General features: G+C 40.7%; 1 protein-coding gene across 3 annotated transcripts; it reads left to right on the top strand.

Annotated features, from left to right (window-relative positions):
• The first annotated feature begins 734 nt into the window (after positions 1 to 734).
• Positions 735 to 15,843, top strand: UFSP2 (UFM1 specific peptidase 2). Of its 3 annotated transcripts, none has more exons than XM_086463996.1 (12): positions 735 to 761; positions 2,876 to 2,954; positions 4,809 to 4,989; positions 5,070 to 5,136; positions 5,454 to 5,611; positions 6,407 to 6,599; positions 8,118 to 8,264; positions 8,730 to 8,894; positions 10,046 to 10,170; positions 12,305 to 12,381; positions 13,801 to 13,925; positions 15,216 to 15,843. In XM_086463996.1, the coding sequence occupies exons 2-12, from the start codon at positions 2,891 to 2,893 to the stop codon at positions 15,300 to 15,302; spliced, it is 1,389 nt and encodes a 462-aa protein (XP_086320122.1). In that variant the 5' UTR covers positions 735 to 761; positions 2,876 to 2,890; the 3' UTR covers positions 15,303 to 15,843. The 3 variants fall into 3 exon arrangements, with proteins under 3 accessions (XP_086320122.1, XP_086320120.1, XP_086320121.1); XM_086463994.1 differs by lacking the exon at positions 735 to 761 and adding an exon at positions 934 to 975; XM_086463995.1 differs by lacking the exon at positions 735 to 761 and adding an exon at positions 946 to 972.
• Positions 15,844 to 16,034: the final 191 nt, after the last annotated feature.

The raw sequence follows: 16,034 nt of genomic DNA, 5'->3' as shown, positions 1-16,034 counted from the left end.
GCAACAAGTGGAGGTTCAGGCAGGGTAAAATGCACTATCACTTCATCAGGTGAACTCAGTCCTGTTCTTGGATCATTGGGAGACCTAGACGTTGGGTTAGGAACCAAAGGGCAGGCAACCACAACCAGCACTGGAAGAAGAGGTGATGGCAAAGTGACCCATTGGAAACAAACCGAAGGGTTCGCCGTTATGAAGCTGGTTGGCGTTATTGAGGATAGGAATAATTTATTGAAAACAAATAGACCTGGAATTAAATTCTACAGTGTACAGCACAGACCGCTGACCAAGGAAGGGGTAAGTGTGAAGGGTTTTCGGACCTCAGCAGCTCGATGGGGCCGAGCTGGACGAGCCCGGGGCTGAACTAGCGCTACGCCGAGGGGGCGGGCGCGGCTCCGCAGCGTCCCCAGGGCAATCTGTGGGAAAGGCGAGCACATACCAGCGTTTTGGCACAGAGCGCCGATATCGCGTCACCGGGACGAAGCCCAGCCGGGGCTGGATGCTCAAGCTGAAGGAAGCTCAACTCTACGCACAACACCGCAGCGCGCCGGCCCCCCGGTAAGCGCGGCAGCACCGCAGGGCACGGAAGGCCGGTGAATCAAGAGGGAAGCGAGCGGCACCTAATCTCCGGATCCGGTACCTCACTGGCATGAGACGGCGGCGGCCGCTCGCCCGCTCGTTGCTACCGCTACTGCTGCCTGTTACGTAAAAAGCGCGAGAGTCCCGCCTACTAACACCCCACCCCCCCGCGGCTCCCTGCATTGGTACGGCCCAAGGCGACCAGGGCAGTGCGGGTGCACGGGTGGGGGAGGAGTGGTACCAGCCGTCACGTGGCTTCTGCCGGGGGGGGTGGGGGGTGGAGCGGGAAACTGCTGCCCCGCCTCCCCAGGTCGCGTGGCACCTCCCCGCGGGCCGGAGCGCGCGTGCGCGCGGAGGATGCGGCCGGGCTCGGCCCCCGCTGCGGCGCTGACGGACGTGGTGAGCCCGCCCCGCCCCCCGGGACCCTGAGCCGAGGGTGGCGGGGGGTGTCTGTCCTCAGAGAGGGGGGGAGGGCTTCCGCTCCGGCCGGGCTGGCAGCAGGGCCGGGGGCTTGCCCTAAAGGCCCCTCCAGCCGTTCCCTATGCACGAGGAACGGCCGCCGGGCAGCGGCAAGGGCCGGGGTCGCCGTCCGGCGTGGCGGGCCTGGGGCTGGTGTCCGCCTGCCCGCCTCCGGGCGGGTGGCCCGCAGCGGCGTTGATGGGCCTCCAGCCCCGCGGGGCACCTCGGGGTGGGTGGGGGGTGTCGCGGCCTTTTGGGCAGCTCAGGGTGCGAGGCCTTTTCCGCGGAGCCTGGGTTGTGTCGGACGGGGCAGTGGCACCTCCCGCGCTGAGCCTTTCACCTGCCCTCGCAGCAGCCCTTCCCCGTCGCCCTTGGGGGTCTCAGACCACGTGGCTTTTGTCAGGGATTTGTCGGAAGACCTCATCACCCGTGATGAGACGCTCTCAAAAGGCCAAGTCCTCTCTTACTGCTTTTGCAGAGCCCTGCTTTTCGTTCGTGAACATTATTTGTATGTATCGTGTGTAATAATTCACATAAACATCTTTCACATCGGCCCAGGCAAACTTTTTTTCACATGCTGTCATTTGTGGATCCACACTCTGAGATGCTTTTAATGTAGATAACCATGTTACCTAAAATTGTTCAGCTTTATGCTTCAGGAGCCAAAATGTTAGACCTTGCAATCTTGCCTTTTTTGTGTCTTGGAGTAAATTTGGGTACTCTGGAATCATAGAAGTCTGAAAATCCTTCGCCCAAAGCTAAAAATATAGATGCTTATGTTTCCATCAGGCATGTGTATCTTTTTATGTATTTCTACTTACAGTACTTTTTTAATGGAAAGAAAATTAGTCCTCTGCTTTGATTCTTTTATTTCATGAATAATGATAGTGTTGCACCTGGAAGTTTCCCATCCTTTGTAAGCAAACAGTTACCCTATAAGTCTTTCCAAAGGGTCTTAGTGTAATTATTTTTACAGGTGTTTGGTGAGGTTTTTTAGAGCAATTAAGGCTTGAAGCATCGATTTTGTGGACTATTAGATTGAACAATACCCACACTCTTCTGGGCTGCCACCTTTTGTTTCTCTCTGTACTGGCACAGCTTTTTTGGTAGGAGTATGTTGAACTTGACTGGGAATTGATCTGGCTGGAAAAGTCTTCTCTCAATAATAGGGTGGTTTTCCATTTGGATGAGTTCTGTGATGAAGTTCATGTTAAAACATCTGCAGCGAGCAGTTGTGGGGACACAGAGCAGGGACTGTGGAAGGTGAAAGAAACAGCTGGGTGGTCTCTGCTGGTATAGGCAGCTCTTCTGTCGAATACAAAACTCATCCTGGGCTCTAGAGGTTGTGTGTGTCCCACTCCCCTTTTTTTTTTTCCTTTCCCTGAAGCTGTTATTTCCTAACCAAGATGAATGCACACTTACAGACGTGCTCAGTTACCTTTCTGCTCTAACACTCGGGGGCAGTTCTTGGGTTACATGAACTGGAAGAAGACTCATAAGATGGGAAACATGATGTTTGGATCAAAACAATGAAAAAAATGATGGTTTACCCAAAAGGTTTCTAAATGGTAAATATATGGAATGAAGACTTTCTTGTTTAGGTAGGAAATGTGTTTTAAGGACTGCGTTTGTAGTGGTACTCATGTAATTGCTCCGGCAACTGTGTGCTGCTGCTGTGCCAGTCGCTTCCCTCTTTATTCACTGGGCTTTCATACCTGAGCGGCTGCAGGAGTCACTGGTGTGCTTCCACTCTGTGGTGTGATAATTACAGTCGACTGTGACTTGAGAGAAAGCGTGTTGAAATAGGTGTTTGTTTTCATTGCTGCTTTTTTCTCCTTAGGTAATTCCAGAAGCCATGGACATACTCTTTAGAATAAGAGGAGGCTTGGATCTTGCATTTCAGCTAGCAACTACAGATGGTGTGTATATAAGGCTATAATAGGTTTCTTAACATTTCTATAAATAACCTTTTATTAATTAGCTAGCTATGATGTTTACTTTCTTGGCATTCCACCAGGTGGTAAGTGCTTCTTCCCAAACCCATTAAGATTAGGTACAGAAAATGTTATTCTTTATCTCCATTGATTTTCTGACACACTTTTTCCATTTTAGTTTTTTATTTTATTTTGAAGTAAAGTTTAAATTGCTGTTTTTAGGTCAGTTTACTTACATATTTTTCCTACTTACGGATATGGTATTGGGTTCACTTTTCGGTTTGAATCCAAAGTTGACCCTGAAATTTAAGCAAACAGAGAATAACTTCATGACAATGAATTTGGTTATAACAAGATTATATTAATAATACAGTTTTGAGATTGCATTCCAGTCTTTTCTATAGAAATAGAGAAGATGAACAAGCTAACTAGTTTCTCTACTGAATTTAGGTGGGATTGGCTACTGCAATTCCGTGTGATAACAAGGTACTAGACCGTATGGCATTAGGAGGCTGCTCTAGTCCCACATCCTTACAGTACTGTGACATTCACTTCAGAAAGTCAGCCCAAGGCTGTTAGTATGCCCATGATCATAGGGCAGAGTGTGGATGGAGGATGTCTTAGCTCAGCTGTAGCTCATTCTGCATTTTAAAAGGACATGTCATCACTAGGAACTCTGAATGCAATGCTAGTGACCTTGAAAAGGAGCTTGGGCTCATTTCAGTTCGTGATGTGGAATAGCAGTGTTGGATAGATTGGCCTAATGCATAGAAACTTTTTGTCCATCCTCAGAGAAAGGCTATTTATTTAACTTTGTTTACAGTGCAGTGAATTGTAACCACAACAAAGCAGAGCAATACTCAGATTGTCCAAGTGCTTGGTATTCACACCTGTTGGTGTGTAAATATGGCAGACCATTCCTTTTGAAGGCAGCGATGCTTTTTGTTTGGAGGAGTTTTGCTTGACTTTTCTAATACTGTAGTTTTTACAGACTTATAGTGCAAAAGTCAACTAAGGTGGCCAAATCTAAGTTAATGCATTAAAGAAATACAATTCAGCCCAGTCTTTGATAGCTTGTTAGGCTTTGTGTATAACTTGTTGCCTTCCAAGTAATGGTCTTTAATCTCTTCAGTGAGGAAAACAGTGCTGGCAATGTGCAAAAGTTGCGCTGTCATAGCCCGTATTGGTTCAGGTTGTAAAGAATGAGTGAAACTTAAAAAGTCAAGTCAAGGTCTGAAAGTCAGTAGTCAAGTCTATACCGGTAATAAAGATTCAGGCTGACCAGGGTGCAGCTTACAGTTACAGGTTTATGTCGGCCAAAATTTGGTCTGCAGCTGGAGCGTAGGCCCTGCTTTTCCAAAAATTTAGGATGTTTTTGGTTTGTATTTCTGAGTAATGATATGAAGTCAGAAATGTGTGACTCGGATTGAATCTTTCCAGGGTTTACTCAAAAGACTAAATACAACCATATGTAGAAGTTTGTCTCTACATAGAAGTTCATTTGCAACTGTAGGCTTGGTTAAGAGATAGTGGTGTGAAAATCAACTACAGTGTAGGTTACTCTTCTGCAATTCATTCAGTTCTTCGTATTTGATAGCACCTGAGAGAAAAAATACACTACTGTTCAGGCAGGTGTGAGTGTGAATGTTTGAGACAGACCTGCTAAGTGAAATCATATCTCAGTTTTTGTTTACATAGCTTTTCTTTTTTTTTTGCTCATAACAGCACTTATGCTTTCATTCAAAGTCAAAACATACCAGTTTTTTAAAAATGTATCCCTAGCAGCTGTAGCAAAATGATGAAATTTTTTAGGCTAACTGTATCCTTATTGTGTTTCAGAGGCCTCAACAAAAAAGGCGTTAGGATACGTGTTCAGTGATCTTGCAAACAAACTGTCCTCAGATGTTCTTGTGTTAAGAATTTGCCACAGTTCGGTCTATGTATGGCCTAACAATGGTATGAACACTGTTCCAGAGCTGACTGATGATTCCGCTTGTAAGGAGATAAGACAATTTATACAGTGAGTATATTTAAAAATTAGGTTTTATTTAATAGAGTAATTTCATACTATAGTAATTTCTCTTTCTGTTGATACTTCAGATTTGATCAAGATGATGAGACCAAACGAAAGCTTGGCAAAAAAAAGGATAAAAAGTTACAAGATACGGTATGTGTCTCACCACACGAGTAAATTGCATCAGACAATCTGTCATTTAAACGTCTTTAGATCTGCCCTCCCTAGGCTTTTCTGTACACACATAGACAATGACATGACTTAAAAGAATCTTTTTAAAGTCATTGAAACAGCGTGAATGCAGGGATACCTCTACAGTAGATGAACACATAGAAGTTTATCTTTAACATTACTGGCTTTTTGTGTAACCCAAGTATTTTATTACTGAGTTTGATATCTACAACCCTACTTTTGCCTTTTTTGTTTGTGTGTTGTTAGAGATGTACTACTGGTGTCTTTATTCTCTGCAGCAGCAGATAGTCAATATAGACCTCATGTTGGAAATGACATCTTCATTAGCTGCTTTGGCTCCAGTCGTTGAAAGGGAAAACAAGGAACACCACTACATAAATATGACATTACCAGTTGATGTTGTTGTATCCGTTTCTCCAGAAGAAACATGGGGAAAGTAAGTGTTATCCTGAACTTGTGGATTTTCAGCTTTATTTCTGCTTTTTCTTGAAATGATGAAGTAAAGCTATGTCATTAATCTGTTTAATGAAGCAGCTTATGGTATTTTTGTAATGGACTTTAACTGTAGTAATAATAAAGGCTTCTGTAGACAGCTGCTAGCTTTAATAATCTTGAGCCTTTTGCTATGTATAAAAAAAATCAGTTTGTGAATGTCGGATAGATTTGATAATTTGTAACCATTGCTTGGCAAGGAATTGAGAAAGTCAGAAAAATGTTCTAAAAATTCTTGTAAGTATGTGAGTGTGTATAAAAGTGGGAGTTGGAGTGTATTTGGTGAATCTTTGTAATCTCAGTACTACCTTAGGGGCTGCAGCTGGGTAGGTGAAGGTGGAAAACATTAATCTTCCTCTGTATTTGTTTTCTTGCATTTTTTCCATAGGGTTTTACTCCAAAGGGTGCTAAATGGAGTGGGTAAAATGCAAAATGCAGAAAAACAACCCCATATAGTCATATATGTAACTTTTATTTTGGCAAGCGCTCATAGTTATTGTGTTTCTGATATAAGACCAGGGTAGCTGCACTTTGGAGGGTTGAATCACTAGGGAGTAGTTTCTGTATGCAGAGCATGCTATGAGTAGAGCATGGTGAGGTTCTGTCTTTCTCTGTGGGACCAGAAGCACAGGAGTAAGTTGGTCAGACCAAGTGCAAATGTGCACATAAGTAGTGTATAACTGTCAGAGCTATGAGAGAAAATGATCCACTCATTGCTGTGCTCCCTTCTGCTTTGCAGGGTTCAAAATCTCCTGGTGAAAGCAATTCACAGGCAGTTAACTGACATGGAAAGATGTATCATGAAATACATGAAGGGAACATCAATTGTGGTACCAGAACAATTTCATTTCATGTTACCAGGAAAAAATCACCTTGTAACAATCTCATATCCTACAGGTATTTCAGATGATCAACTGGAAAGTTACAGAAAGGTAAAGCCAACAAATACTAACAGATTCTGAATTTTAATTTAATTTAACTGAAGCAGTGGTAAAGCTTTTCATTTAGCCAATGTAGAATAAATACTAACAGATACTACTATTTTTTAAAATTTATTTTTACTATAACTGAAGCATTATACTGAATGTGGAAGCTAGATTTATTAGAAGTTGTTTTTATAAAATGTGCCAGATCTTATTTTTGTAAGGTGACAATAGAAACTTTAAAACTACATAGGATTTGGTTTGATAGGTTTTACCTAAATTATACTTCTGGTACTGTATTCTTTGAATTTCTCCACTTCTGTGGTAGAATATCAGATTACTTGTAGCGTGTTATTACTCTTAGGCTTTAACACATGTCCTGAAAGGGTTAGGGTTGGGATTTTTTGGTTTGTTTTGGTTTCTTTCTTGGGGTTGTGTGTTGTTGGGAGTTTTTTTGTTTGTTCGTTTGAGGAGGGGAGCTGCTTTTTGTGGCTCACGGCTGACCAGCCTTAGTTAGCTTTTGGTTGTTTGGGTTTTTTGCCTTTTGGGTTCACACATCTAGAAAAAGGAATATGGATGAGATGGAAAAGTGTTCTGATGGAGCAGTCCTTTCAGACTGAGACGTGTACCTGGCAGACACCAGTTCAGGTCACAGTTACACGTCCCTCAGCGAGCAGGGAGAGAATCTTCTGCTGCCTTAGAGGTGTAGAAGCCATGGGGATATTTCATTTCCTTCTTCCGTGTGAAGCATTACAGGATATATAAAACCTAATCTGTTCCTTGCGTTTGCAGAGGCCTCAGGCATTGGTGGCACATTAAGTCTTTCCTGCTCTCTGTCTTCTGTTTGCTCTTGCCCGCTGATTGCTAAGGGTTACTGCAGCTAATGCAGTTGGGTTCAGTGCTGGGTCATCTGCATAAAATGTATTACCTGTGTTACCCGCATTATCCTAGATTATCTCGTCATTCCTTTCACTCTTAAGCTCTGTGAAATAAGGCAATAAATCTCTTTAAATGTGGCTGCTGTGTTGTAAACAGTGCTTAAAGGATTTAAAAATAGACTGAATCTGCTTAAACCATAAGCTCGATATCTTTACGTTGTCACAGTATGTGCTATTTGTATGTCTTCAGTATTGGTTAAGGTTATAATTCGGACTGTGTGGATCTATGCTGCTATATAGATAAAACTGTAATCCATTTCTGTTATGCTGTATTTTATTGTACTTTCATAAGACACTTGTCACTCATTATATCTTCAGTGGGGGTCCAGCAGCAGGTGTTGTGTAACAGGACCACATAAAATAGTGGGCCCTTTAGCTAGCAGGTAAGCCTGCATGAGCTTCCTTTTGAGAGGTGAGATCTAGTAGTAAACGTACATGCTGAATGTATAATTAAGCAATTTTAATATATTCATTTTCCCAACTATGCTGTTCAAAATTACTTGTGTCTTTATTGTTATTTAAAACGTGATGTTTCTTTTAATCCAAAATTTGAATTGTGCTCTTTATTTTTATTCGAACTTGCATGTAGGAATTGCATGGGTTATTCAATCTGCCTTGTGACAGACCGTATTTCAAGAGAGCAAATGCTTATCATTTTCCAGATGAGCCATACAAAGATGGATATATCAGAAATCCACATATACATCTTAATTCACCTGGTACGGAGTCTGGTATGGTAAGTTTAAATTGAAACATTTGTAAGAAAGTACTTTTTATTTTACTTGAGGTTTGTTATTAAGAGAAGTAAGTTAGATAGTCAATATTGTATAGGTGAGAAAGCGAAGTAACTGAAGCGAAAGCCTTTTAAGCAAAAGGGCTTCTCTGCCCAAAATTGCATCGCTTTAGCTGTATGTGTCCCAGGGAAACTGCATTTTCTTGTTAAGGATGTACACATTTTTAGCATGTATTTTAAAAGTTTCTCAGAACCAGGAAAACAAGCTAAAACTGTGAACTAAGATGTTTAGGAGACAAAAACAGGAGTAATCACATGTGAAGTGTGTATAACCACCCTTCAATTCTTCCAAAGACTTGCAGTCCCCAGCTGAAAGCTTTTACAGTGCAAATGTGACAAGTCGTATGACTTTGATGAAAACTGGGGCAGGTGTGATCAGGTTCATTTGTATTGTCCCTTTCTGTGCAGGTTTATTTAGTACATGGTGTATATAGTTATCACCACTATATGCAGGATCGGACTGATGACAGTGGTTGGGGCTGTGCCTATCGGTCTTTGCAGACAATCTGTTCTTGGTTCAAGCACCAAGGTTACATTGATACGCCTATACCAACCCACAAGGAAATTCAACAGGTACAGAACGTTTAAGCAAATTCATTATTTTATGCATATTTGTCTAGAAACGTTTGTATAGGTTATTTTTTAAATATCAAATTAATATATTTTAGACTTTGGATTTGTGTGGTATTTTATATTTATCTCTTAAATTGAATTATAGTGGTTCTGAATTATTGTTTTTAACAAGTTTTATCATAGGTCTGTCTCCAAGTGTTTATCAGTGTCAAGTGAAGTTATCTGTACAAATAAGACTCATTAAAATAGTCTTTTAAGTATTGGATTAGTTTTCTATTAGAAGCTCAGATTATGACATTTTCACTGTTTTTGCCAAGCGAAAGAAAACAACCCAATGTGTCGTATTAAAATCAGTTTTAAAACTGTTGTATTCAATGACAGCTGGATTAGTCCCCACATGCTATGCGTTGATTTACTGACGCCTTTTGCAACTTCGCCTTTGAGAGTAGTTGGCTTTTCTTTTCCTATTGTTTGAACTCCACTTCCTTTTCTATTGTGAATTCGAATGCGTACCTGAATATGTTCATTTCTGTTAACAGCATTGAAGAAAAACTGTAGGCTTGGATAGCTTTTATTGTACACCTAGCAAGAAATACTGCAATTATCTTCAGTCTTCTAAAAGTAGTTCTTCGTGTTATATTTATTTACTGAACATTTTTAGCAAAGTTTGATCCAGTTCAGAAAACAGCTTTCAGCATACCCAAAGGGGATGTGAGCTCTCAAGTTAAAACTGCATTTCCTGAACACTTCTCAGTCCACACCTAAACCTAAAAGTGACTGAAGTCCGTGCACCCCTGCAGTATTTTTAGAGGTCTAGAAGAGGGCCTTCAGGCTGTGAAGTGGCTTCTGCGGTACACATGGTGTGCTCCGTTATGAGACAGCGGGGTGCTCACCATCCCAGCTTGAAGCCTGCCTGTGGACCTAGGGCTATGTTCTGTGCTTATAGACACTGCTCTGTGTTAGTGTGCAAGGGACATTTCCGAAACAGATCCGCAGTGAATGAGTTCAACATCCATTTGCCTGCTTTTGACCAGATAGGTGCAAAACACATTCCCATTATATAAGCCAACTTTGTCCATAAAAGTGGGGGAATTTCCTACTGTATGTTCTTGATGTTCGTGTTTTTTCTTCTTCTTCATGATGTTGCAAAGGCACTGGTTGATGCTGGAGACAAGCCTGCAGCGTTTGTTGGGTCTCGGCAGTGGATTGGTTCAATTGAGGTACAGCTTGTTCTGAATCAGCTCTTTGGAATAACATCAAAAATATTATTTGTCAGGTAAGAGTCAATATCTGCACAATAGCTCAGTAATTATTAAAAAGACTGAATGCCTTAAAATGCAAATTACCATTACAATACTATTACAATGGGAGAATAGGGATAATAAAAACATAATAAATCTTTTAAGGGTGCCAGGGTGCCTTGTTCATAAACCCTGTGTTCCTGCCTTTGCTCGTGCTAAGTGCTTACAGATGAAGGTGTTGCTAAATTTCTTGGGGGCTTGCGGTTCCGGTTTGCAGTTGCTGTATATTGCTTAATGATATGCAAACTGATGTGGAATTCGTCCTGTTCCTTTGCACCGCAAGCCTAATTTTTGAAGCAGGCGTGTAGTCTGGCAGCCATAATGACCTGAACGCCCACTGGCAGTAAATTATTACTTTGTTCACAGAGCTAACCCATCAGTTCAGGATTGAGCCAAATTGCCGAGCAGCCTGGAAATAGTGTTCTCTTTTCTGGGTTTGTGTGACAGGTAAAGCAAGGGGTTTGTTTCCATTCTGACAATCTGAAGCTCTTATACACAATAAAGAACCCTACAAATATATTTGGGACAAAAAGAATAATGTTCAGCATTTATCAGAAGTAAAATTACTTTTTTCTCATTTAGGATTTTTGTCATTTAGGCAGCACAAAGCAGACTAACAAATCCCTGAACGTTTTGTGATAAATGCAATCATAAAATAAATAATATATACTAACTTACCTGTATGAAAATTCTAGTCAAACAAAATACTACTCGTGAGTTGTTTGTTTAGAGTAAATTCTACTGTAGATATTCTAAAAGAGCATGTGACCATGGTGGTGGTGATTCTTACTGGTAGGAAAATAGTTCAGTTCTTCAATGTTTTGTGGAGCTTTATACAGCCAATTTTAATCTTTTTTGTTCCAGAGCTTATATTTGCAGATGATCCACCTATTATTTATAGCAGCTGTGACAGCCCTGCCAGTATGAAGGTTTTTATTCCTGCACATAAGAATTATGTTTCCTTTGTGAACTCGGTAGAATTGCTCATAGTGCTGCTACAAGGGAGCACCAGTGTTTTTCAGGATTATGAAAAGCCAACATCACTACCATGCTGAGAAGAAGAAATACCATTCTTCTTCTTCAGCTGGTCACTGGCAGTCGATAGCATTTTTGTCTCGGGCTTATTTCCTTTATGGAAATAAAACTTCACAGCTGCACCAGCAACACTAGTACTGAATCCATTATTGTAAATGCACCATTTCCCAGAGTTCCAGTTTTGCATTCTGTCTGCATTTAATCCTTCTCTTCAGGAACTTGAGAAGCAGGCAGGCAAACTTTCTTTAGGTTTTTGAAAGGTTAACTACTATATGAAGAAATACAAAGACAAGATATTAAAAATACCTGTATTGATTTCCTTGCCTAGCTTTTGTCACCACTTGTGGGAGTACTGTCAGTCTTCTAAGGGAATATGAGTGTCTGCCAGACACGTCTTCAGCTCTGAAGCCTGGATTACGTGCATGTATCATGTTCATGCCTTTCTCTTCCATGTAGATTTCTTTTGTCTGTGGCTGGTCCCTATAGTTGAAAGCAGGGAGGTTATAATGAAGCGAAGTTCGGTGTTGCTTTGAATAGAATACTAATGCTATTTGAGTTTTGATTTTTTTTTTTTTTTTTTTTTTAAGCCAACTTGGGTATGAGTACTGAAATTGCTTGCGCAATTACAGTGGAAAGCTATCTTGAGAGACATTGTTACGAGCACCTTTATCAACACCTTATTTTTGTCGTTTCTGACAAAGTTCTGTTTCTTCAGACTTCCCCTTGCTGACAGAGGTAGCCGATCTGTTTTTCAGCCGCTTGGAGGGAGCCATTGGGGTTTACCAGCTGTCCCCACTGCGGGAGACAAGCAGCAGACATGTTACAGAAGCTGGGTGGCTCCAGGTGCCCCAGTGGCAACTAGGCTTACAGCAGATTCTTTGGTCCAACCAGAATCTGCAAGTTGCATTAAAATTTTTTTTTTTTTTTTTTTTTCCAGATTGTCCCAGGATGTTTACACAAGAAAACTCTAAGCCACTTTCTAGTCACTTACCTATGAAGTTAATGAGTATAATGGATAATTAGAGAATTAAGTCTAATGAACGTGACAAATCTATTGTTGTTTTTCTTACCTAGCCAGGGTTCTGAACTAGCATTGCAGGGAAGAGAGCTTGCTAATCACTTCAAGACTGAAGGAACTCCAGTTATGATTGGTAAGTGCCCCCGAGTATCAAGGAATGCCAATCAAAGTGCATGGCCTCCCTGTGCTGAATTTCATTTCAGTTAGAACTCTTTCAGTTTACTGTGCAAGAGTTAAAACTCTAGATGAATTAAAAGTTAGGCTTTTCCCAAGGGAGCTTGGAAAACGATACAATTTAGTCTGGCTGGTATCCTTTCACTCAGTATTTTGCTCAAGTTCAGTATTAAACCTGGCAACAAAAGTCAGTCTAAATGGTGTTCTCAAAAACTGCTTGAGAGCTGACTGCTGCTCCTCCTCATACAGCTCCCCAAAACTTCTCATCACAGAAGACTAGTGTTTATCTGGCTTTGAAGAGAAAGGTATTATCCAAATTCTTTTTTAAGATCAGTTTTAATAATCTGAATATAAGAAATGCCATTCATAAGAATGCTGTAACTTTAACTGTACTATTTCCAAGACGGCTGTGGTTTAAAATGAAGAATATTGAAAATATCATTTTCAGCTTTAATAAAATTTTTATTTTGGCAATTTTCACAATCTGTATTTGGCAGTCCATGAAGATAGTGTTACCCTCTCAAATTAGAGGTGCCAGAAGTCCAGGTTTTGGTATGAAATATTCTTGGCCTTTTAACAGCCTTTTTGTCTGAATTTCAAGAATTTAGAATCCAAAATTGAAAAATCGTTTCGTGTGTGACTTCTCTGTATTGCTCTTTTGTAGATTGGTTTAATTATTGTTGCTGCTGTTGGAGGGGTGGAGGTTGGCTTTCTGGGGTAGGTTTGGGGGATTTTTTTTTCCTTGTGTTCTTTTGGGCTTTTTGCAATTCCTATCTGTTGTGTGGAGTCACTGCTACAGTGTCCCAAGGACCTAAACTCCTCATGCTATCTGAAAGAAACATGCAGGAGTCTACCTGTGGCCAGCTCATCAAAATACCCCCTTTCCCTGTTTGCAGGCTAGAGAAAGCCTGCAGTATCTGCCTTTAATATCCATCGATGGAACTCAAAGATAAACTTTATCCAGAAATTCTGATTTCTGTTCTAATCTTAGTCCTTTTACAACCAGGAAGTTTTCCAGATTCCGTTTCTACAGTTAAGTTTCTTTAAAGAAAAAGTGAGCAAAACAGATGTTTGAACTATTCTTGACTTCATCTGGTGGAAGTGTTGAGGATTTAACTTGCCTTGCTGACATAGAAGAAAATTGGAAAGTTAAATTCTCTAGTTGTATTAAGTAAAGTAAAAGAAGTAATCTTCCCTAGTTGTAGTAAAGGTACGTTGTTTAATAACGTGAAGGATCTTATGTAGGCCCGCTGCAAGATTGTTCTGATAACCAAGCTAATCTGTTAATAGAAAGCGCTGATACACCTTTATTTTAGGCTTGCACATTTAGCCAATCTCAGTGCAAAATTTTTAGCAATTTATGTTCCTCCTGTTTTAGGTGGAGGTGTTTTGGCTCACACAATATTAGGAGTGGCTTGGAATGAGATTACAGGGCACATAAAGTATTTGATTCTAGACCCACATTACACGGGAGGAGAAGATCTGCATGTTATTTTGGAAAAGGTGAGGCTTGATGCATATGTCCATATACATATGTATGTATATACACGTATTTTGGCATTAAACAAATAACGTATAGCCAAATACAAATTGGCCATTTTATGGCTTCTCCGTTCCTTATGGAGCAAGTGCTGATCCCAGTTAACCTGATATGTGCTACTTATTGTTATTTACTGAAACTTAGTGTCTTTGGAAAAAATATATTGGGTCAGCAACTACATCAATTTATTATAGTACAAAGGAATGTGCTTTACTTTCTCTGAATTAAACTATCTTCCTTTTTACCCAGTAGTATAAACAATAAATGTGTTTGGTATTTTGAACGGAACAGAAATATCTGTTCAGCCTGTAAAATGCTGGGTTTGCAGCAGTGAAGATAACCATTTATTTAAAATTAAAAATAAAAAAATAAAAAAATCTAACACTAGGCATTCTCAGATCAGGCCTTGAACTAAGTTTAAAGGGTGGGTACTGAGCTGTTTTGAAAATCTGGGAAAACTAAAGAGCTAAAGGATACTTAATGTTATTTCCATATTTAAAGGGGATGGGGCAGCGCATTACAAACCAGTAACCATAGTGTCAGAAACGCGAACTGTGAAAGTGACTGATCAGCCTATGGCTGTTATCAATAAAAAGCAGCTTCCGTTTCCTGTCTCTATTTGACCCTTGGGTTGGGCCCAACTGGAAAACCTGTTGGAAGAAACATTTTGCAAGCCCTGTAACCATCAACGCTTCGAATGAATACAGAGAGTTCCCAAAGACCATCTGTAAAACCAAAGGCTGTTACAGCTACAAGGTGGTCCGGGGGGGGGGGGGGGGATGCAGAACCCCCTGTCCTCATCAGAAGTGCCAGGGGAGGGGGAGGAACTGAGGTGGACTGTAAGTTTGTAGCTCTTTTCTTCCAAAACACCTCCTATAATTATGTGCTATACCAACTGTGACCAAAGAAGGCAAGGATTTGAGACAAGAGAAATGGAAGCTGAGAATGATAAGAGTTTCAGAATAATATTAGTCTATCTCTAGCAGCAGAAGGTAGTGGCAAGGGGGAGGGAAGAGATGCTACTTTTTAGGAACAGAGCTGGGGTGGGGCGGGAGAGGCTCTGTGTGAAGTGTTTTCCGTTAACGTGTTTCCAGACACGCAGAAAACTGTGTTGTCACTGCTTTCTGTAGGTATTTGAAAAGATTGCATACAGCTTAGATTAAAATTAGTAACATGGAATAGATCTGATAGGAGTAGATACGAAAAACCGAGTTCATAGTAGATTTAACACTATCTTGCTTTTTCTTGGACAGGGCTGGTGTGGATGGAAGGGCTCGGAGTTTTGGAACAAGGATGCCTATTACAATCTGTGCCTACCTAAGCGACCAAAAACTATTTAAACTCCACTCTGATGCTGGGACGTGCTTAGCCAGAATACTAGCTGATCCAGATACAACTGTCTTGTTATTTATCAGAATAATGCTTTAAGTCAATCAAAACCCAGTTGAAATAGAAACATTGCTTGAGTAATTGAAGAATTTTTTTTTTCATGAAACCTCTGAAAATGAGAGTTATCCGCTGTGAACTGTATTTCTTCAAATACATTTATTAGGTAACTAATACTCTCTTTTGGCTAGGACAAACAGCATTTTTTGTTATGCTAAAATCTTTACAGACTAAATGCCCAATCCTTTTATTTTATGGAATTCTTCCTTGCCAAGAAGATGAACTGTCCTCTACCTTTCAGGTTCCATACAGCTAGCTGTCTTGTGCACTCTGAGCCTGCCCAAAGCCATCATTTGCTGCTGGTACTTGTTGATAACAGCATTTTGGGAAAGGAGCAGGAGGAAAATGGCTATATGTATTGAATTTTATGAACTTTGTTCTCATATTTACACTGAAAAAAAATGCGAGAGAATTAACTGTTACATGCTCATTTATTTATAGCTGTATGAATACAACTATTTGGGGGGGGGGGGGGGGGGGGAACAAACCCACACCAAAAACAAAACACAGGAGTCTTCTGTAAGAAGTAAAAATAAACTTGCTTTCCTCCTTCTCAGAAGGAGACAATGTACTAGCGTACACGTCTGCCTGCTCCATGCATAGTCCAGTCGTGTTTCTTCAGACTT

This window comes from Leptosomus discolor, chromosome 4 (genome assembly GCF_034619465.1).
Source record: "Leptosomus discolor isolate bLepDis1 chromosome 4, bLepDis1.hap2, whole genome shotgun sequence".
Taxonomy (NCBI): Eukaryota; Metazoa; Chordata; class Aves; order Leptosomiformes; family Leptosomidae; genus Leptosomus; species Leptosomus discolor.
Note: the sequence above shows the minus strand (reverse complement) of the source record. Positions and strands in the feature narration are given on the sequence as shown.